The 23,534-nt window shown below is 40.7% G+C and overlaps 1 protein-coding gene across 2 annotated transcripts in view; it reads left to right on the forward strand.

Moving 5' to 3' along the window:
- Positions 1–23,534, forward strand: part of FOCAD (focadhesin) — a 303,850-nt gene that overhangs the window by 41,496 nt on the left and 238,820 nt on the right. For both annotated transcript variants that reach the window (XM_080819443.1, XM_080819444.1), the window contains exon 5: positions 13,538–13,642. In XM_080819443.1, coding sequence (XP_080675569.1) covers positions 13,538–13,642 — 105 coding nt within the window. The remainder of the gene's footprint in view (positions 1–13,537; positions 13,643–23,534) is intronic.

Raw genomic sequence — 23,534 nt, forward strand, 5'->3', positions numbered from 1 at the left:
TTTTCTTTATTGTTGCCAGTAGAGATAATAATTATGTGTGAAGAATTTTTTCATTTGCTTGACTTCAAGTAGCAGAGCTTTGTGGTTTGTAAGGATTACCAAGACTATACTTTGCATTGTTTCTGTCATTAGAAAAAAAACAAAATGAGAATCAAATTTAAGAAATTTAATTTAATTTAATTAAAAACAGGAGGCCCAAACAGCCTTCTCATTCAAATGCTGTGCAGGGAATTTTCTGACACAGAAAACCATCTTTTTACCATGCAGATGGAAGCAGAAAGAAAACTGGGGCACCAGTCCTTACATTGCACAAAATAGCCTTTAAAACAAAGACTGTAACAAGAAACGGAAAAGAACACTATATAATGATAAAGGAGACAATCTAACAGGAGGATATAACAATTTTAAATATTTATGCACCCAACACGGGGACACCTAAATGTATAAAACAACTATTGATAGACATAAAGGAAGAAAACAGTAATACAATAATAGAAGACTGTAACACCCCACTTGTATCAATGGACAGATCATCCAGACAGAAACTCAACAAGGAAACAGTGGTTTTGAATGACGTGTTGGACCAGATGGACCTAACAGGATATATCCAGAACATTCCATCCCCAAATAATGGAATACACATTTCTTTTCAAGTGTACATGGAACGTTGTCCTGAATACCTTACATGTTAGGCCACAAAACAAATCTCAATAAATTTAAAAGAGATTGGAATCACATCTTGCATCTTTTCTGTCCACAAAAGTATAAAACTAGAGATAAAAATCAAGCAAACATTCCCTCCTCCCCCGCTCTCCCATCTTTATCTTTGGGATATAAAAGCAGGAATGACTTTGTCATTTCCCTGTGCTTCTTGACTGAGATATTTTGCATCTTCAGTTTCCAGCATTTAAGTTTCTACTTGTCTCTGGATTTCTCTTCAAAGAGAGATTTATCAGGATCTAGAGGCACCCTGGGAACACAGCCACACAGTAATTGCTCAGCTTTGACGTAGAACAATAATTCTAAAGTGTAATCTTTTCGTTTTGCCTAGCTACTAGCATAGCATCTTTCAGGAACTGAGGGAGAGATTGAGAGAGGGAGGGAGCGGGCCATACTGAGAAGCAGCCTTCTGTAGAATGGAGATTTAGCGAATGTAGCTTCGGGAGCTTTCTCAGCATTGTAGGAAATGTTCAAAGGCACAAGGAAAGATAGAAGGAAAGGTCTGTGAGGTCATCTCCCCTAGCCTTATAACCTGCTTCTATGCCCTTTGTAAATCTAGTCTATAAAATTCTCTTGGAACGCGTATGGGAGCCCTCTCCCCAGACCAGGCCATTCAACCTGCAATTTGAGAAACAGTGGTCTAGAGCCTGCTACACTGTATAGTCTAACTTTGCAAAAGACTTGACGTTTGCAAAGCTCTGGTTGTCTAAACTTCAGGGTGTGGCTGGGAAAGTGTCTGGCTCTGTTTGAGAGACTGTTCCCTTCAAAGGAATAGTTTGATGTCTAAGAGTGTTCTTGGTTCAAAGGCAACATGAAACAATTGTAAACTAGTTTTTATAGCTTCTGTAAACAAAGAAATGGATTTAAGAGGTCTAAAATGTTCTTTTAATCAGTAAGGAAATTTAAAAAAACATTATTCCCTAGGGAGGGTGAAGGAAAGAAGGGGGACCACAAAGGAAACACAGTAAGGAAATCATTATCATCAGTTAAAATGTGAATTTTGAAATTAAACAAACTGAAATTCAAGTGCATGATACATGGTAGCATGTACTTTTCTCATCTCTTAAGGAACTGCTTGTTTTAAGTTTAGATTATTGTAGATTTTGTTTATTTTTGTTTTTACATTGAATTTATCCTGAGATAATAATTCCCAAAGCAAGTTTTTCCATTTTTCTGTTCTTAGATTCCGCACCCCCCTCCTTTACTGCGCTAGCTTCTAGGAAGCTCGTGCAGCCATTGTTGTAGTTGCTTAGTAACGGGATTGTGCACAGAAAGTGTACTCTCCTGTGGAACTAGGTATTCCGTTTTCGATACTGAGATGTCATGACAGCCTGTAATTTCAGTTCAACTGCTTCCCCAAACCCTTCCTTCTTTTAAAAATGTGTTTGGGAAGATGGTCATGTGCTAGATAAACCAGACTAGCCCCTGATTTGTGTGCCTTTTGTGCTTTTAAATAGGGGAGAGACCTGCAATTTATGTATTTGGGGAAAATAATGTGTGTTAAAATAATGTGTTAAGACTTTAAGAGATTAAAGTCTGTTTTCTGAGATTCCTAAAGGAAAACCTACTTTTTATTTTTATTTATTTTTATTTTTAAAAGATTTTATTTATTTGAGAGAGAGGGGGGCCAGGGGGAGGGGCAGAGAGAGAATGCTAAGCACACTCTACACTGAGCACAGATCCCAGTGCAGATGGGGCTCGATCCCAGGACCCCAAGATCATGACCTGAGCTGAATCCAAGATTCGGATGCTTAACTGACTGAGCCACCCAGGCGCCCTGCAAAGCCTGCTTTTTAATGAAATCTTGCATAGACTATTAAAAATGCTCATAGTGGTCCTGACTAAAGCTGATGGATTCAGTGAGTCTTTGATTGTGGATTGATGAAGGTCCAAGTTGTTTAAAAATGACTTGAAGAACTATTGGGAGTTGACATTTAGGGTAATTTAATGAGAAAAGTTCTTCTGTTTCAGGCTCTTCTCTTTTATTGATGACTGTGTTCCTTGTGGACTTGTTTCGTTCTCTTGTAGGCGATGGCTAGCAACTGAGGAGACAGTGTATTCATATCTTGTATTATTGAAGCTTTTCTGTACTAATTAGGTTCTCCATTTTTGTTTTATTTGGCAGGAGAAGAAGTGTCAAGGAAGGATGGCTTCATGGGTTTTCCCCAAGATTTAAGGGGTCCAGTCATAGCATGCTTTCATCTGTAGTTGGGGTGTCAGTACCTTTTTTCTTTTTAAAAGAGACACAGCGAGAGAGGAAACACAAGCAGGGGGAGTGGGAGAGGGAGAAACAGGTTTCCCGCCGAGCAGGGAACCCCATGCGGGGCTGGATCCCAGGACCCTGGGATCATGACCTGAGTCGAAGGCAGATGCTTAACGACTGAACCACCCAGGGACCCCATGGGGCATCAGTATTTTTCTTGAACTTGAGATGGTTTCAGGATCGTATCTACATGGGTATCATTGCTTATTTCACTCTTACCTGAGAGTGACAGAATTGTTAGACCATGTCAGTTTCCCAATCTTCTCTTCTAAATACTCCTGTAAGCTGTTTAGCTTGTTTCCAAATGTTCTCCTTTTCTTTTCTCCAATCCTTTTTCTTTCCCCCCAAATCTCAGAATGTCTTTCAGCTTGCAGCTCGTAACCAGAAAAGTGATTCCAGGCACTTTTGCCGTCTAGGACATTCTGCCCTATTTCTTTTCAAGTTCCTTGATCTGGTTGAAGGCTTTGTTTGTCTCAAAATCTTCCATTGTAAGAGCCATGTATTTGTGCTAAGATGTTTCTAGGTGATTTAGGAAAAGCAACTACTGAAACCCGTGTTACTTTTATAGTGGGAAAAGGCTTCAGAAGAAATCAGGCTGTTTTCTGGGACTGAGAAGATAAATGAGTATGCAGAACTTCCCCAAGCAAGAAGTCAGTAGCATTATATTTCTTAGATTTTTTTTAAGCATTTTTTTTTTTTGGTCATTTATGCAAGCCTGGGTTTCCCAGAACTGTTTTTGATTTCCTTCCTTTCTTCCTGGTCTTCTTTGTCTCTCTCTCTCTCTCTCTCTCTCTCTCCTCATATAATTTTATAATGAATTTCGAAAATGATTTGATCATTAATCTAGTGTTTAACGTTCCCTTATTTGCTGGTGGCTTACTGTTCTTAAGGCTGACCAATTATCCTTTCTGGTGAAAAAAAGACTTGGCCACATTCATACCATTTGTTCCCGTAATATCCAGGGATGCCCCCTCCAGAGATAATTTGTGTCATTCTCTTCAACCCAGACCCTTGGTAATTCTCATCCCTGGTCCAAAAAGTAGTATGGGTACTTCCTTGTACCTCATATTTGGAATATTTCAAAAGCAAAGAACCAAGTATTATTTGAGGTCTTTCCAAAAAGAGACTGAGCATACATGAGCAGTGTTTCATGTTGTAATCCAGTCACCCCCCAAACAAAGGAAACCTGATGCGTGCTATTCATACGCACAATAGTAACTGTGCTATATTTACCTAGAGAAAAGCAATTTCGTGGGTGGTTTTCATTACTGGGGTTTGTACAGCTTGACCAAAAATGTTTTCTCTTTGGCCTTATTTATTTATTTCCTTGGAACACTCAGCATCATTCCTGACCTGCAACTCCCTCTCATGTTAAGATCTGGGTCTCGGGGGACGCCTGGGTGGCTCAGTTGGTTGAGCGGCTGCCTTCGGCTCAGGTCATGATCCCAGCGTCCTGGGATCGAGTCCCACATCGGGCTCCTTGCTCGGCGGGGAGCCTGCTTCTCTCTCTGCCTCTGCCTGCCACTCTGTCTGCCTGTGCTCGCTCGCTCTCTCTCTCTAACAAATAAATAAATTAAAAAAAAAAAAAAAAAGATCTGGGTCTCGGCTCTTAGGCCTGGGGAAAACTGAGGTTCCTTTTCGAGTTGCCTCTTGCTGCTCTGCTTGTAGCTGAGGCCTAGAAGTCTCTGCTGCTCTCACTGAGAGGCTTTTTTTTTTTTTTTAAAGATTTATTTATTTATTTGACAGACAGAGATCACAAGTAGGCAGAGAGGCAGGCAGAGAGAGAGAGGCGAAAGCAGGCTCTCCACGGAGCAGAGAGCCCAATGTGGGGCTCGATCCCAGGACCCTGGGATCATGACCTGAGCCAGAAGCAGAGGCTTTAACCCACTGAGCCACCCAGGCACCCCGTCACTGAGAGGCTTCTTGAGTCAAGTCAGCTTTTTCTGGAACTTTCCCAAGGAAGAACTTGTTCCAGCTGATCTTCACTGAAGGACTTTTGGCAGCAGGTTACTGAGTGTGTTAGCACTCTCTGGGCTACGAGTTACAGAAACCCACTTGAACTAATTTGAGCCTCAAAGGGTGCTTTTTATTTGTTTGGTAAATGGGTGTCCCCTAGGACCCAAGAACAGGGATGCAGCCAGGCCTCAGAAATGAATTGGATACAGATTGCATGTTTCTCCCCTCTTGCCGCAGACTGAGTCTTTCTGCTACTAATCCACAGGGCACCACCTGCACCTGGGCTAAGAGCTCTTATATCTAAGCGACAGCCAGACCGAGCTTAGCCACGATTACAGATTTCCAGCGACCCGTGTATGTGTGAGATGTTCACTCTGGACCAGTCAGGTCTGCCAGAGGCTATGTGTTAGTCTCCTAGGGCTGTTTCCACAGAATAACCACAAACTTTGTGGCTTAAAATAACAGAAATTTATTATTTCACAATTCTGGAGGCTAGAAGTCCAAAACCAAGGAGGCTGCAGGATTGGTTCCTTCTGGAGGCTGGGAGCACGTGTTCCATTTCTCTCTATTAGCTCTTCTCTTAGCTGTTACAATCCTTGGTATTCCTTGGCTTGTGGCTACGTAACTCTGTCTTTCCAGGCCCTCCTTGTCTGGGTGTCTGTTTCTGCTCTCCCTTCCCTTTCTCTTAGAAGCACACCAGTCATTGAATTTAAGGCCCATCCTGGATGAGCTGATCTCAGGATCCTTAACCATATCTGCAGAGACCCTATTTCCATATAAAGTCATGTTCATGGGTACCAGGGGATAGGACTTAGATGTATCCTTCTGGGAGACACAGTGTAACCCTCTAGAGGCTGTGTCTTCACTGTGTGAACATGCGTGTGCTAGGTTCCCTACACATGAACCACATGAATGGGGAAGGAATAGCAAGTCCCCACACAGGAGACTGGAACACTGTTTCCAAGGCGTCTTCTGCACTGGGATTGAACTTGGAGGAAAGCCATGAGTTGGGAAATAGGTATCTTTCAGCCCCTCAGCTCAGCTGTAGCTTTGAACTGTAACTATGCCTATGTGACTGATGTCAGACCGGTGTTGGCCCAACAGGGCTAGGCAGAGGAGCTGTTGAGTGGATAGAGAGTCATTGTTAAAGGTAACGTAACTATGTTCCTGTGCTGGCGAGATGCTGCCATGTTTTCCATTGTCATGATCTTCTGGAATATTCTTTTGAAACTATGTATTACCTCTCCAAACAGTAGCAATGGCAGTAACAATGTCAAAAGCTGGGGCCCCTGGGTTGCTCAGTTGATTAAGTGTCGCCTTCGGCTCAGGTCATGATCTCAGAGTCCTGGGATCGAGTCCCACGTGGACCTGGGGTTGAACCCCATGCTCAGTGGGGAGTCTTTTTGTCCCTCTGTCCCTTTCCCAGCTTCTGCTCTCTCTCTCTCTCTCAAACTAATAATATCTTTACAAAAAAGAGAAAAGAGTGTCAAAAACAAAGGGGGAATGGTTTGAGATGAAGCTGGGAAGGTAGGTAGGGGCCAGAGAAGGCAGTTCACAATGGCTTATCTTGAGCATTTGCATCTTTATCCTGAGTGTCAGGGAATCTACCCAAGTATTTATCTCGTGGGTATCAGGGCTTTCAAAAAGGCCTCTTTGGCTTCAATATGCACGTAATATTAAAAGTGTTGGAGGCACCTGGGTGGCCCAGTTGGTTAAGCATCTGCCTCCGGTTCAGGTCATGATCCCTGACTCCCAGGATTGAGCTCTTCTCTGTGGGGAGTCTGCTTTTCCCTCTCCCTCTGTCACTCCCCCTGCTTGTGCTCTCTCACTCTCTCTCCATCCAGGAAATAAAATCTTTAAAAAAAAAAAAAAGGGGTTGGGTTTTGGGTAGGCAGATAGAATGGATATAAGGAGATGAGTTTAGGTGGCACTTGCTGTAAATCAGGGGAAGGAAGATACCTGCTTGTACCAGGGAGGGAAACAGGTGGATTTGGGAGCTATAGAAGGGGTGAAGTTGGGCTACCTGGGTGATGCAGTCAGTCAAGCATCCAACTCTTGGTTTCAGCTTAGGTCATGAGCTCAGGGTCATCAGATCAAGCCCCATATCGGACTCCACACTCAGTGTAGTGTCTGCTTAGGAGGACTCTGTCCCTCTTCTTCTCCACCTGGTGCTCTCTCCCTCTGTCTCACATAAATAAATTAAAAAAAAAAAAGAAAAAGAAGGGGTGAAGCATTGAGGTGAGTTACATATGAGGATGACTGAATGGAATATGTCAAAGGTGACGCCTTGATTTCTGACTTGCCAAACAGGTAGATAAGGAACAACGAGAGAAAAGGTGTGTGGGAAGATAAGAGCAAGAGTTAGATTTTAGGCGTGTTGACTTTGAGACACATGTTGAATTTGAGACAGAGTTCCGATGTTGATGTGGAAATATCTAGTAACACATTATACTATGGATAAGTTAGTCATAGTATGTAACCCGATCTTTTCTGTCCTGATTAAAGCCTTCACTTTGTCTTGTTAAAGAACTCTTCCGTGTATGTATGTACATAGAGAACCTGCTTCTCTAAGGGCTAATTCCAATTTCTGAAAATGTTCCTCAGAAGTCAGTAGTCTGTGACTAACCATAGGTTGTAAATAAAAGATACTGTGGTTATTTTATTGTTTACTTCAATTTCTGCTCATATTACCCATCTAGGGGATCAAATTTCCTCTTCTATTTGTGTTCAGTGAGTCCTTCTTCACCATGAGATTATAAAACTCTTTTGCCCTTTTTTTACTATTAGAAAAATAAAAGTGGCACATACTCTTTTGAAAACCCAAACAATGGCACTTGTAGGTAGTGAAAGTAGTAAATGGTATAACTTTTCCTTTTTGTCATCTTCTCACTCTTTTCTTCTTTTTTATTTTTTATTTTATTTTTAAATTTTATTTATTTTTTAAATATTTAATTAATTTATTTGTCAGCAAGAGAGTGAGAGTGAGCGAGCACAAGCAGGGGGAGGGGCTGGCAGAGGGAGAAGCAGGCTCCCCGCTGAGCAAAGAGCCCAATGCCAGACTCCATTCCAGGACCCCGGGATCATGACCTGAGCTGAAGGCAAACGCTTAACCAACTGAGCTACCCAGGCGTCCCTTATTTTAATTTTTTAAAAGATTTTATTTATTTGAGGGACGCCTGGGTGGCTCAGTTGGTTGCGCCGCTGCCTTCGGCTCAGGTCGTGATCCCAGGGTCCTGGGATCGAGTCCCGCATCAGGCTCCTTGCTCAGCGGGGAGCCTGCTTCTCTCTCTGCCTCTGCCTGCCTCTCTGTCTGCTTGTGTGTACTCTCTCTCTGACAAATAAATAAATAAAATCTTAAAAAAAAAAAGATTTTATTTATTTGAGAGAGAGAGAGTGAGAGAGAGCATGAGAGGGGAGAAGGTCAGAGGGATAAGCAGACTCCCCGAGGAGCTGGGAGGCCCATGTGGAGCTCGATGCCAGGACTCCGGGATCCTGATCTGAGCCAAAGGCAGTTGCTCAACCAACTGAGCCACCCAGGCGCCCTCTCTTTTTTCTTCTTTTTTAAAAATTCGGTTTCTTTTTGGGCTCTGGTGAAAACTGGAAATTAGAAGACTCAGGGCTCTTAGTGTGTTTCGGAGGCAACTTCAGATCTGCACTTGGTTCCCTCTGGAATATAGAGGAAGCTGGAGTGATGATCTGTAGTCAGGACCAGGCACTTGGAATCACTTCACTCCAGTGAAGCTGGAGCCCCATTTCTAAACCTATAAAGAAAGTGTTTATAAGTATGTACACTCCAAGTGTTTTAAAACTGGGTAATCCATTCCTATGTAATATACATAGTTCTAAAACTTGGTTTTTCGCTTAATAGGTATAGGATATCTTTCCATACATCCGTTTGCCTCTTTTTTAACAGCTGCAGAGTATTCTTTATTATGAATGTATCATAGTTTATTTTATTGTTATTTTTAAAGATTGTATCTGTTTGAGAGAGAGAGAGCATGCACACACGGGAGGGCGTGTGTATACGAGGTACGGGGCAGAGGGGAGAGGGGGACAAGCAGACTCTGTGCCGAGCCAGGAGCCCAAGGGGAGGCTTGATCTTAATTAAGACTCTGAGACTATGACCTGAGCTGAAACCAAGAGTTGGATGCTGAACTGACAGAGCCACCCACGTGCCCTAAATGTATCATATTTTAAACACTTGTCTATTGACAAACATGTTTTTCTTCTTCTATTTTTAAAGATAACAAATGCAGTATAAGATCTTCTTTTGGCTATGTAAGGGTATTTCTGTATGATGGGTTCTTAGAAGTTGAATTTATGGATTTAAACATTTATGAATACTGCCAGTTTGCTCTCCGTAAAGACTGAACCTGCGGGGGTACCTGGCTGGCTCAGTTGGGAGAACATGTTACTCTTGATTTCAGGGTTATGAGTTCAAGTGCCATGTTGGGTGTAGAGATCACTTAAAAAAAAAAAAAAAGACTGAACCAATGTATACTCAACCTGAAAGTGTTTATTTCCCCATTCACTCATCAACACTGGATATTTTGAACCTTATTCTTCTGTGATTTGCATATCTATGTTCTTTGCTCTCTTGCTGTTATATGATTAGCCTTATTTTGTGCTTTTCTTGTTTTTTGGATGGTAACGCTTTGTCTTTCTTGTGTGTTGTTAAGTATTTCATCTCAGATGGTCTCTTGTCTTAATGTTTTTTCTCCCCTGAAAAGCCTCCCCACTAACTTTGTTAAAACTATCTGGAATTTTAGTTGTAGGTTGTGTTTTTCTCTTGTTCTTTTTCACACTCTCCCTTCCCCCCCTCCAAATCCTCTCTGAACAATTGCTATAAACTTACAGTCACATTTGAAAAATGGTAAAGACTTGAAGATAAGTTCTTCTTGGTGTTCATTCTGACGAGTTCTTTGTAGTCTTTTTCTATTTTGTCAGTTCTTTCTTATGCTTTATCTTATTCTTTCTTCCTTTTTTTAAAATAAGAGCCTTATTGAGATAATATTCTCATGGTAGAAAAATCATCATTTGAAAGTAAATAACTCAGTGGTTTGGGATATATTTACAAAATTGTGCAGTTATCATGTATTACCTTTTAACTGGAGTACTTATTTAAGAATTTCACAGTGTTATGTCTGAAAGTATTTCTTTTGTCTTCATACATTAGTCTTAGTTATTTTGGGGGAGGTTAGACTTATTAAGTTATATAAACCTTTCTATTTCCATATATATTTCTTTATTTAGTGTTACAGATGAGAATTCTGATGACAAATTAGAAATGATGTCAGTCTAATGGTCTTTGCTTTTTAATTATTTTTTAATGGTCTTTATTTTATAAATTTTATTTTATAAAATCTGAGAGGTCATAGGGTTTTCCTTTTATCTTTGGATTTGAGAAATGACAGTGATTTTTTTCGCATCTTGCCTAGCCCTTGGTAACCTTTTTAATTTGAAGACATAGATTCAATGAAAAAATTTTCTATCTTGTCTTGATTTTTGCTCCCCTAGTGGTTATATTTTCTTGTATTTCACCATTTTAATTTTCAGGACTAATCAAACTACTATTTATTTATTTAAAAGAATCGTAAAAAGATTTATTTATTTATTTATTTGAGAGCGAGAGAGAGTGAGCGAGAGTGAGTGCACAAGCAGGAGGGAGGGGCAGGGGGAGATGGAGAAGCAGACTCCCCGCCAATTTGGGGCTTGATCCCAGGACACCTAACTGACTGAGCTACCCAGGTGCCCCTAATCAAACTATTATTGTAACCTTTTTCTGGAATCATATAGAATTCAGTAGAAATTTAGTTTTTTTTTTAATTTCAATTTTTTAAAAAGATTTTATTTATTTATTAGACAGAGAGGGATCACAAGTAGGCAGAGAGGCAGGCAGAGAGAGAGAGAGGAGGAAGCAGGCTCCATGCCAAGCAGAGAGCCCGATGCGGGACTCGATCTCAGGACCCTGAGATCATGACCTGAGCTGAAGGCAGAGGCTTAACCCACTGAGCCACCCAGGTGCCCTAGAAATTTAGTTTTTTGAGCAGATCTCGGATACTGAGTAACAGTTGCTTACAAACAAGAAAAAGAAGGTTTTGCAAGGAGAGATGGAAAATACTAGGAGTTAGGATAAGTTTGGGTTTGTAGGTAGTTTTAGGGACATTCCAGTTCTGAGCATTTATGAACTCTGATGCTTGTACAAGTTTGCATAGTAGCCTCATCTGTAAAGAGGGAAAAACATTATAATCTTGGTGGTACAGTTACATGTATTAGATTACCAAAATTTATTGAAAAAATAACCAGGTGCTTTACTGACATATTTGTATTTATTCTTTATAACAACACAAGAAGTGGGGCTATTATCATGATTCTAGATTATATAGATGAGGATGTTGTGGCTTTTAGGTGTTAAGTGCCTTGGCCAACATTCCCTAGCTAGTTAGAATTAAAACAGGGGTTTAAATAATAATTAATCTGAAACTGTCCCTCTCAGCCCCCTTGAAATATTTAAATAATCTGAATAATTATTCAATTGAATTTAACTGCTATCTGAATGGATTTGTTATTTGATTGATGCCATCATTTTTCAAAACTTATAATCTGTTCATGCGGCACTCTCACTTAAAATATAGTACACTTAATTATTTAGACATTAAGATCTGGTCCACAAATAAGGCCAAACAAGACCGAATTTAAAGGTTAGAAAACTGGGAGTTCAGGGGCACCTGGCTGGCTCAGCAGTAGAGCATGCAGCTCTTGATCTTGGGGTTGTGAGTTCAAGCCCCACTTGGGTGCAGAGATTGCTAAGAATAAATAAACTTAAACAAACAAATAATTAAATAATTCAAAATAAATAAATAATAATTTGAAAATTTCAAATTTTCAAATAATTTCAAATAATTCAAAAATTCAAAATTTTCTCACAGCCACATTAAAAAGTTAAGCAGGTAGTGTTAATTTTAATTATATCCATTATGTGCCCCATGTATCGAAAATAGTATTTCCATATACAGTCAATATAAAAAATTACACATAATATTTAATATTCTTTTTTGTGTCCTAAGTCTTTAAAATTCAGTGTGTGTTTTACACTTCTAGCACATCTCAGATTAGCCATATTACATGTGCTTAGCAGTCACGTGTGGCTGTTGGCTGTTGTATTGGCAAACCTTAATGTCAGTTGGAAAACTTCCAATATTGTAAAAGATACACTAAATAACACTTCACATAACTGCTCCAAGTGATACCAGTGAATTAAGTCCAAGTCTTGTCCTAGCCTAAAAATAAACAGTGATTTGTAACTTACTATATTTTGGATAGCAAATGACAATACATGTTAAGCACTTAAGGAAGTACATAGCTTACAATGGTTGCTCCATGTGTATTAACAACCATGATTTAAAAAATAATTCCTTTTTTCCCCCATTTAACATGCAGTATTTTTTTTTTTTTTTCTAAGATTTCTTTTTTGTTCCCAGGGAGAACCTTATATAAAAAGGGCAGGTTACTTTGTGACAACATGGATGAGCCCGGAGGGCATGATGCTAAGTGAAATCACCCAGAGAAAGACAAATATGAGTGATCACACTTATATGTGGAATAAAAAACAACAACAACAACACAAAAACTGAACTCATAAAAACAGAGTAGAATGGTGGTTGCCAGGGGCTGGGTGGGAGACATAGGGAGAGGTGGATCAGAGGATACAAACTTCCAGTTAGAAGATGATCAAGTTCTGATGTGTAGCTTGTTGACTAGAGTTAACAATACTGTGTTATATACTGAAATTCCTGTGGATAGATCTTTAGCATTCTGACCCCCCCCACCTCCAAAAAATGAAATAAATTATGTGAGTTGATGGATGTGTTAATTATAAAATGATTGCCTGTAATTAAGTCAATGTATGCATATATCATATTGTACACTAAAATATACTGCAATTGTGTTTGTCAGTTTTACTTCAGGAAAAAAATTCCATGTCACAATTTAAAAAAATTAATAATGAAATCAATCTTTCTTTCTTTCTTTCTTTCTTTCTCTTTTTCTCTTTCTTTCTTTCTTCCTACGTATTATCTTCCTACCTCTTACAGAAAATAAAGAAAAAATTTAAGGTTTTCCTCCCCACTCCCATTAACTTTATTTTATTGGGGGTTATTTGCTCTGAATGGTCCCCTGGCCCACTTTTTTGAGTGGCTAATCCATTTCACATGTCTGGTTATTATTCATGGTCTACTAATATTTATAAATGAAGGACTTAATTATTCAGTATGGATAACTGATGTGGTCACCGCCTGCAATTATGTGGGCTAATGTTTATTTTTTCCTGATTGATACCCCCCAAGTGTAGAGAGGTGATTGATAGGTTGGTGGTTTGATTCCTTGGTTCCACTTCTCCTCTTTTAAAGGTGTGGGATGAGAGCTGTCTACCTTCAGGCCTCTTGGCTGCACGGTAGAATGAGGGGGCTGCATGTGGGTGGTTACTGTTCAGTGTGGGTGGCAAGTGTTCAGTTATTTTAAAATGGTAGATATAAGTACCTGATTAGAATATTCACTTTATATCTATAGCATTGAACATGTTGTTGTATTTCTTTACAGGAATACACATGGCCTGATAAAAGCCATTATGAAATTATTACAAATGCAAGCTCTTAAGGAAGGACAAGGAGGGGAGAAGAATATTCGGAATTTGTATACTATTAGGTATGCCATTTCTCCTTTAAAACAATTTGTGTGTGTGTGTGTGTGTGTGTGAATTATTAACTAAGTTATGAACAGATATGCTAATCAATTAAGAATTATTTAATTCAACAGTGATGGTGGGTGTTGGACCTCTCAGGAAGTTAGTAATTCAAAGACATAGAAGATGGAGATGGAGTTGAAAACATGCTGATATCACCATTGTGGATTTCAGGGTTGCTTCCTTGGAATTGGAATCTGTTACCCCACATTCTTTCTGCTCTGGGATATTTATAACCATCTTCCCAATACTATGAAAACTGAAGAGTTGATTGAGCAGATGTCCTGAAAGCAGGGGGGGTTTAGGTTAGGTAGGAGGGTACTGTAAATAGTAATAGACTATTTAAGGGTTAATAGCCAGGGCAAGCTTAGTAGGTAGGAGCATTGATTTGTCTTTTCTTTGTCATCTATATAATGTAACATGGTAGAGTTATGTTAAAAAGAAAATACACATAGCAACAATTTTATTTTTTTTGAAATACACTGGATTTTTTTGAGAAGTTTGGACAAGGGAAGACATTGTACTTACTTGTGAAGTTGACCCTAACCATTGCCTTGAACGTCCCAGAAAGCCGTTTGTTAAGAGAGGGGCTCCTACTTGGTGAGCAGAGTGCCCCAGAAGATGCCATGTAACTAGTGTATGTGGTAGAATCCCGGGATCAAGACCTGTGTCCTGCTCAGAGGGGAGTCTGCTTTTCCCTCTGCCTGCTGCTCCCCCTGCTTGTGCACTCTAGTGCTCTCTCTCGCAAATAAATAAAATCTTAAAAAAAAAAAAGAGAGAGAGGGAGCACATGAACGGGCGGAGAGGGCAGAGGGAGAGGGAGAAGCGGACTCCCCACTGAGCAGGGAGCCTGATTCGGGGCTCAATCCCTTGACCCTGGGATCATGACCTGAGCTGAAGGCAGCCGCTTAACCAACTGAGCCACCCAGGTGCCCCTATTTATGATCTTTTTATTGAGTACATTATTGAGAGTTTAAGCCGACTTTTTAACAAGGGAAGATTTTCATTTTATGTATTTTTTTCTTAACTTTTTTTAATATCTTCAAACAAACTTTGGAAGAATGTAGTACAATGAATTAGTTAATTCATTGTTAACTTATTAGTTAATTCAAAAATTAATTTATTTTTGAATTGGGAAGCAAAAGGAAAATTATTTTTTTGAAAATACCCTGGAGACTTGGGGTAAGTGGAGTAAACTTTTCCAAAATGATAAATATGCTTTTCTTTCCTTTTTTTCCTTACATATTGTGGTGCTCTGTGACATAACAAGGTTTTCATTTCAGCTTTCTCTCTCATCCATTGCCTTAACCAGAATTGAACCTAAGAAGAAGATGAACAGATCTTAATATTTCTAGATGAACCATAGAAATATGTGTGTGTGTGTGTGTGTGTGTGTGTGTGTGTGTTTTAAGAATTTCAAACTCTTGGGCCAGAGTTCCAGGATAGAGGATAAATCCAGGGGCGTCTGGTGGCTAATGTCCGACTCTTGGTGTTGGCTCAGGTCATGATCTCAGGGCCCTGAGATGGAGCTTCCCTTGGAGATCAGCTCAGCTTGGAGTTTACTTAAGATTCTCTCCCCGCACTCTGCCCCTCCCTTTGCTTTTGTTCACTCTCTCTCTCTAAAAATAAATAAATAAAATCTTACCAAAAAAAGAGAGGGAAAAGAATTCCATTGTATTGTTCAGTGGGAGTTATTTATTTTAAAATAGGAATGCCATTAAAGTTTTAAATTTTTATATAAGTTTTATTGAGATATAATTCACATACCACAGGACTGAGCCATTTAAAGTATACAGTTCAGTGGGGTTTTCTTTTTTGTATATTCGCAGAATTATGCAGCCATTGCCATAATCAATTTTAGGACATTTTCACATCCCCCCAAATTCCTCGCCCCTTAGCAGTCACTCCATATTTCCGTCCTCCCAGTGGGGTATTTTTAATTCAATGGTTCCAAACATTAGCCACTTATTAGAACCACCTGGGTGTGCTTAAAACAAGCATCAGAACAATCAAATGCCCCAGATCGACTGCATCAGAGTCTCTGCTGTAAGGCCTGGGCTTTTGTAGTTCTTAAAAAGATCTCAAGTGATTCTGATTCAGTGAGTGCAAGATGGTATGTCAGCTGCTCTAATGTGCATGCTAATGGCCGGGGACCTCGTTGAATGGCAGATTCTCTTTCTTTAGGGCTGGGGTGGGCCCAGGATTCTCCTGCACCAAGCTCCCAGGTGACGCTGACCCTTCCTCCCCACCCCCCCACCCCGCCCCCTACATTATGGGTAGGGGAGCTCTGCCTCAGCGTCAGCGATACCAGGGAGCCTGTTAGGAGAGTGGGGTCTCATGCTCCAGCTCAGACTACCTGTGTCGGCACCCACGTTCCTTTTAGATTTTGCAGGTAATTCACAGGCACCTTAACGTTTAAGAAGCTCTGGTTTAGATGTCGGTAAAGGGAGATTTTCTGCCAACTGAAGGGTTAGAGTTATCCTCCCTTTCCCAGTGATTGTCCTTACCCTGTGTGAGTACCAGACCTTCAGTCGGCTGTCACGTTGCACCTGTTTTCCTGGTTTATAATTCATTTTCTCTGCTAGTTCTTCAGAAGACAGTGGGTGCAAAGTGTGGAGAGGGAACCCAGTTTGAGGAGCTGAAAATCATACTGGATACATAAATTGTGTCTTTAGAGTGGCGGCACATCGAGAGGTCCAGAATCAATCACCTGAGTTGGCATAATCCGGTAATGTTTATGGAGAGCCCTTATGTGAATGGCTGTTTGGCACTATAAATCAGGAGAGTGTAATTGAGTGTGTAAGAGCCTTAAGTTCCTCCAAGAGGGGGATCGTGGATGCCGGGGACAGAGGAGAGGTGAGCCTGAAGAGCAGACCCCCCCTCAAGAGAGCTGTGATTACCTGAGTCAGGCATGAAATTGTCATGCTGTTTTCGAACCTTCTTTGCGGCGTGTTGGTTGGCAGTACCCTCCAGCTTTGGAGAAGCAACTGAGGAGCTGTGTGTGAAAGCATAAAAGGATTGTGAGAAGCCCAGAACTCCACGGAGAGGTGTTCCCGGGTTATGCTGGAAGGTGAATTTCCAATGGAAGTAGTAGGACAAATAATTGCAAGCTTTCTGGGAATGAAACTCCCCTGTGTTTTTTACGGTACTAAGGACCTGGTTTGCACACAGTTTTGGAGTTTGCGCATTTTCCACTTCTTCTTGGCCTGATAGCTAATTAATTTGAATTGTAGTACAATAGAATATGTGGTTATTTTAAATGGATTGGTGCTGAATTTGCTTACGTTATGCCAATGTGGAAGGGAAGGGAGGGTGCTGTGAGGACCGGAAATGAGAGCCTGAGCCCGTGGCTTCCCCTGGTTCCTGTGAATTTCATGGAAGGAGCTCTAGAGAGGGTATTCTCTTTGTTGAACCTAGAGCTCAGTGGTTCTCAAACTTTCTGTGCCAAAGAAGCACCTGGGGAGCTTGTTAACAGTACAGATCTTACTCAGTGGGCTCTGCACCAGACTTAGGAATCAGCATGTTTACCCAGCTGCTCAGTGATCTGGATATAGGTCAGCTGTGGTTCACGATTGAGAAATATTGCTTGGGGCTGTGGGAGCTTAAAGGTACCACATATAAGCCGCAAGGAGCCCCTCGGGGACGCACTACGGGGGGATATTGAGGGGCTTAATCCTGTCTCCTTGCCTCTATTCCCTGTTGGGGGGCAAAAAGCCCATTTCCCGCTAAGCACCAAGGCACTGAGTTCATCAAACCACGTCTGGCACGGACAATAGAGAGGTCAAGATCAGAACCAAAGAGCATTTTTAAAGGAAAAACAGCCTAGGGAGGGCAAGCCAAGTACAAGTGCAAGAGACCATGTAAGAGATTTAAACCTCATCGCTCTGTTCAAAGAAATAATTCTGTGGCCCCCACAAGGGAGTGTTCTTCATGGTCAGGTGGTGGATGCGTGTTTGAGGCAGGAAAGGAAGAGAGCCCTCCACAGCTCTCTTAAAAAAAGCAACACTGGTTTTCAGTGTTTACCGTGCATCAGGAGCTCATGCTGAGAGTTTTTGATGTGTATGTCTGGAACATGACCGGAAACCTGCATTTTTAATGAAATTGAGATGCACAGGTGGTCAACTGACTGTGCTTTGAGATACATTAGACTAGAGTGTGTATGGCTGATAAAGTTCATATTGCTCAGCTGGACCCTTCTTCTGTTTTGTGACTTAAGATTAAAGGGGGATGTTTATTTTATTTTTTTTAAAGATTTTATTTATTTATTTGACACAGAGTAAGAGCACAAGCAGGAGTAGCGGGCAGAGGGAGAGGGAGAAGCAGGCTCCCCAAGGAGCAGGAAGCTGGACACAGGACTCCATCCCAGGACTCTGGGATCATGACTTGAGCCGAAGGCAGCTACTTAACCAACTGAGCCACCCAGGCGCCCCTAGATGGGGAATGTTTAAATGCGGCTTGAACTATGATTTTTAGGATGGGGTTAGCTGGAGGAACACCACAGCACATTTATACTTAGCATATGCCATGTGTGAAACTCTAGGTGCACGAGTCTTGACTGTGGCTTCACAGTAGGGCCTTTGAGGGGTTTTATTTTATTATTATTATCTTTTTAAGATTTATTTGAGAGAGAACACAAGCCGGGTGAGGGTTACTGGGGTGGGGGGAGAGGAGGGGCAGAAAGAGAAGCAGACTTCCGCTAATCAGGAACCCCCCCATCCCCCCACCACAGGCTCGATCCCAGGACCCTGGGATCACAATGCGAGCCGAGCCGAAGGCAGATGCCCAAGGGCTGAACCACCCAAGTGCCTTGAGGGGCTTTTAAATGTACGGGTGCCTGGGCTTTTCCTAGAAGGACTGGAGGGTTTGCCTGAGGCATTGGTGGTTATTCAAAGCTTCCTAGGTGGTTTCCAGTCTGCTGGTAGCAGGGAGAACTGCTGGCCAGTGGTTGAAATGAGGCAATAGGGGTTCATTGTTGCTAGACCTTCAGATCTTTCAGTATTAATAATATTTTATATGAAATCTCCTGAATGCTGAATGCTGGAAAACAATTCAGATTTTTAAAAATACAGGGTAGGCAGACAAAATACATCTGTTCACAGGAGGCAATCCAAAAGGGTACCAGCTTTGTGACCTGTTTTAGGCATTTAATAGTTTTCAAAATCTTAGAAGCTCTTTTCTACCTGTGAACAATTTTTATAATAATTGCCTTTTTAAAGGTTTATTTATTTATTTTTGTAATCTGTACACCCAGTGTGGGGCTTGAACTCACGACCCCAAGATCAAGAGTTGCATGCTCTACCGACTGAGCCAGCCGGTGCCCCTCCCTCTATCCTGCCTTTTAAAAACTGCTGCTAATGTATCCTCTAGTTTAGGCTTCCGTTTCTTCTTCCCCTTTTGTTTGGTCTGGATTTTCTGTTGGTCAGCTTGAACTCCATTTTTTTCTTCCTTTTCTTTCTTTCTATTTCTTTTTTGTTAAAGATTTTATTTATTAGAGAGCACGGGCACGCATGAGATGGGGGTGGGTCAGAGGGAGAAGCAGACTTCCTGCAGAGCAGGGAGCCCCATGTGGGACTTGACCCCAGGACCCCGGGATCCTGACCTGAGCCAAAGGCAGACGCTTAACCAACTGAGCCACCCAGGCACCTGAACTCCATTTTCCTGTAACACTGTTATATTTAAGTTACTTAAACATTCTCAAATATTGACCATAGAGAAAACATGGCAGAGAATGGATCCGCAGCAAGGATTTCAGTTTTGAGAAAGAATAACTAAACTGAGTTTTTACAATTCATGGAGGCTCATTTTCTTAGTTGCTTTGTAATATGCCATCCCTGCCCCCCCAATGTTATCATGTGCTTCTGCCTTTCGTTTTTCCTCTGCATATTCATATTATGGCAATCTTTTCAAGATCTCTCTTCCTTTTGCTGAAGTGAGGAAATAGCTGTGAATTCATGAGCAGTGACTGCTTGTTCCAGAATTCGTGCACCATTCTGATGTGCCAGACAGTGGCTGACATGCACACATAGCAAATGTTAAGAATCTTATTTGTGGAAAGGTTTGGTCTGATCAACATCAAGCTGTACTTTCTGAAATTAGGGAATATTAAATGCTTTTGGCAGATGGTGTGCTCTGAATGGGTGAAGAGGCCAAGGGTAATGGAGGGTTATACCCTGAGCGGATTATTTAGGCACACTCTATCTCTTTGGGCAGTGTTAGGTAGTTTATTTAGATAGTTAATTTTTTTTTAAAAAAGAATTTATTTATTCATTTGACAGGAGAGAGAGAGAAGATAAGCAGGAGAAGCAGCAGGCAGAGGGAGAGGGAGAAGCAGGTTCCCTGCTGAGCAGGGAGCCAGATGTGGGGCTCCGTCCCAGTTTCCCGGGATCGTGACCCGAGCTGAAGGCAGACACCCACCCAACTGAGCCACCCAGGTGCCTCTGGAGAGTTAACTTTAAGAATGTAAAGATGTGTGTCCTGAAAGCTGAAGTACTTTGTAATTCATACTGATCTTTTTCACTCAGTTCTTAAGGCAAACACATTCATCCCTAGGTCTATAACAAAGAAAAATGAGAGTCCTAAGGGAGGGACTGAGACGCAGTGGGCTAAGACCAGTTTGTGGCTGAGGACATCAAAATGTAACCCTTGTTTTAATTTTGATAAGTAGCTTTTTCTCAGCAATAAACTCCTTCTGCGTTTTCTCTTCTACCCATTTTGAAGAATGAGATGGAGGCAGCTGTGGGAAGAGCACAGGAAGGGTGTTGCAGATCTAGGTGGAGGTAGGTGCCTCCGTGCTATCTGCTGTCATGAGTGAGAGCTGGTGTGTGGGAGGCCCAGTGGCTGGAGACAGAGTTCAAGGGAGGGAGAGCCCAAGATGGAGGCCCAGGAGACGGGGTGTGGCCTAGGATACACAAGATCACGTCAAAGACTTGGGGTTTTAATTAGAGTAGTGGGAAGTTTTGAAGGTCTGTCTTTTTAACTTCTTTGGAAATAATTTCAAAGTTCCAGAAAGATTGTGCAAATAGTACAAAAGACTCCCATATACCATTTACCCTGATTTATGAGTTTAATACTTTGCTACATTTGCCTTATCATTCTGTCTACTCTGTATAATTCTTAAAAAACATTGGTGAGTAGATTATATGTCTTCAACAGTGTATTTTCTAAGAACAAGGGTATTCTCATATAATCAGAGAACAGTTATCATGCTGAAAAAATTTAACATCTATATAACAATCTATAGTCCATATTCCAGTTTTGTTATAGCATCCTTTTATACATTTTTCCTTTTTATTTTTAGTGTGTAAGATCTAATTTAGGATCACATGTTACCTTTAGTTGTCCTATCTTTTTAGTCTTTTAAGTTCTGGAACAATCTCTTCCTTTCTTTTTCATGACATTGACATTTTGGAAATCTATAAAAGTGATGCCGTGTCCATCTCAGGATATCACATCCAGAGGCACTGATGTTCATCTCATCCCTAAATGGTGGTTTTAATTAAAAAAAAAAAATTTTTTTTTTAAAATAAACTCTATGCCCATTGTGGGGCTCAAATTCATGGCCCCAGAATCAAAAGTCACATGCTCTACTGACTGAGCCAGCCAGGCATCCTTCAGTGGTGACTTTAATTTTGGTTATCTAGTCAGGGTGATGTATGGTTTCTCTACTGTAGAGTTAATCATTTTTCTCTTGTAACTAATACGCAATCTGTGGAGAAGACTCTTGGAACCATGCAAATGTACTGCTCCTCATGATGCCCCCAACCTCTCAACTGATTTTCACTGTGATACCTTCAGAATGGTGATTTCAATGGAGAGGTGGAAATGGTAGGAATCCCCGGAAATGCACTGAATGTATAGATTCTGATTTAGAAAGCTTGGGTGTCATCCAATGTGCATACCTAGAATCTCTATATTTTTTAAAAAGTCTCCAGGGATTCAGCTGTGGAAATAGGTTTAAGAATCACTGGATGAATGGCTAAAATAACCAAACAACATCATGGTATTTCATAGTGATTAGAAAAAGATACAACTCTCTTGCCTCCCACATCTGCATCTTTTTTTTTTTTTTTTTTAATTTATTCATTTGTTAGAGCGAGCGAGCGAGCACAGGCAGACAGAGTGGTAGGCAGAGGCAGAGGGAGAAGCAGGCTCCCTGCCGAGCAAGGAGCCCAATGTGGGACTCGATCCCAGGACGCTGGGATCACGACCTGAGCCGAAGGCAGCCGCCCAACCAACTGAGCCACCCAGGCGTCCCCCACATCTGCATCTTTAAGAATCAGCGTAATTGTGGCACCTGGGTGGCTCAGTCCGTTCAGAGTCTGCCGGTCATGATTCTGGGGTTCTGGGATTGAGTCCCACATCGGGCTCCTTGTTCGAGGGGAGTCTACTTCTCCCATTCCCTCTGCTGCTCCCTATGCTTGTTCTCTCTCTCTTTCTCTTTCAAATAAATACAATCTTAAAAAAGAAATGGGTATAATCAACCAGGTGTATTGAGATAATAAATGAGATTTTGATTTGAACTTTCTTCCTTTGTAAGGGAAATTCAGGTTAGTTTGTTTCTGTTAGTGGTGTCCTTCACAGGATACACATGAATTTTTTTCTAAAATCAAGAATAGGGTAACTAAATTTAAGATAGTATGTGGCTGAATTAAATTTGAAAATTTTTTAATATTTGTTTTATTTAAGTAATCTCTATACCCTATGTGGAGTTCGAACTCATGAGCCCCAAATCAGGCATCACTGGCTCCACTAACTGAGGCAGTCAGGCACTCCTGAAATATTTTTTAATGCATTTTTTGAAGATATAATTTATACGCCATAAAATTCATCTTTTTAAACCATACAGTTCCGTATTATATCCACTAAGTTCTCTAGCCATGATCACTATCTAAATCCAGCACATGTTCATCCCCCCTAAAAGAAGCCTCATTAACAGTCATTCCCTAGTATTCCTTACATCCAATCCCTGGAAAACACTACTTTTTTTGTATCTGTGGATTTGTCTCTTCTGGACATTTTATATAAATGAAATCCCTGTGATATGTGGCCTTTTATGCCTTTCTTTTTCCACCTAGCATAATGTTTTCAAGGTTCATCTATATTGAATGGCTGAATATTATTCCATTGCATGGATATACCACATTTTATTTATTCTGTAGTCTTTTTTTTCTTTTTTTTTTTTTTAATAGCAGGCTCCCCATCAAGCAAGGAGCCCGATGCGGGACTCGATCCCAGGACCTAGGATCATGACCTGAGCCAAAGGCAGCAGCTTAACCCCCTGAGCCACTCAGGTGTCCCATCTGTAGTCTTTTTGTATGCTTACCAAGTCAAGTGAATTTTTAGTGTTTTTGCCTTTTATGTTTATTTTTGGAGGTAAGCTATTCTTTGTAAGTTATGGAACTGAACTCCTTAGTCTTTAAGAGTAATTAATGTTACATGCAAGTGATGAATTACTAAATTCTACTCCTGCAATGAATATTACATTATATGTTAACTAGAATTTAAATAAAAACTTGAAACAAAAAATTTTTTTAAAGAGTAGCTGTTTGTTTTTCATTTCTATGCAGATTTCTGTATTACATTACATTTTTTTTTTTTAAACATTTACTTTTTCTTAATGAGGTTGCTTAGAATCCTGTAATTCTTTAAAAACTTGACCGTCTGGAGCTTTTTTTTTGCTTTTTTTTTTTTTCTTTTTTGGGTCAAAGTGAACATTTTGCTTTTGGGAGAGCTGATTATTTCAGTAATCGAATATATTATCTAAAGGGATTCCCCTGAGATGTAGCTGTTTGGTTTTATTTAGCATAAAATAAGCATGACACCATTATTAAATCATCTGTACTACACAGTCTAGCT

Source organism: Martes martes (genome assembly GCF_963455335.1).
Source record: "Martes martes genome assembly, chromosome: 12".
Lineage (NCBI taxonomy): Eukaryota > Metazoa > Chordata > Mammalia > Carnivora > Mustelidae > Martes > Martes martes.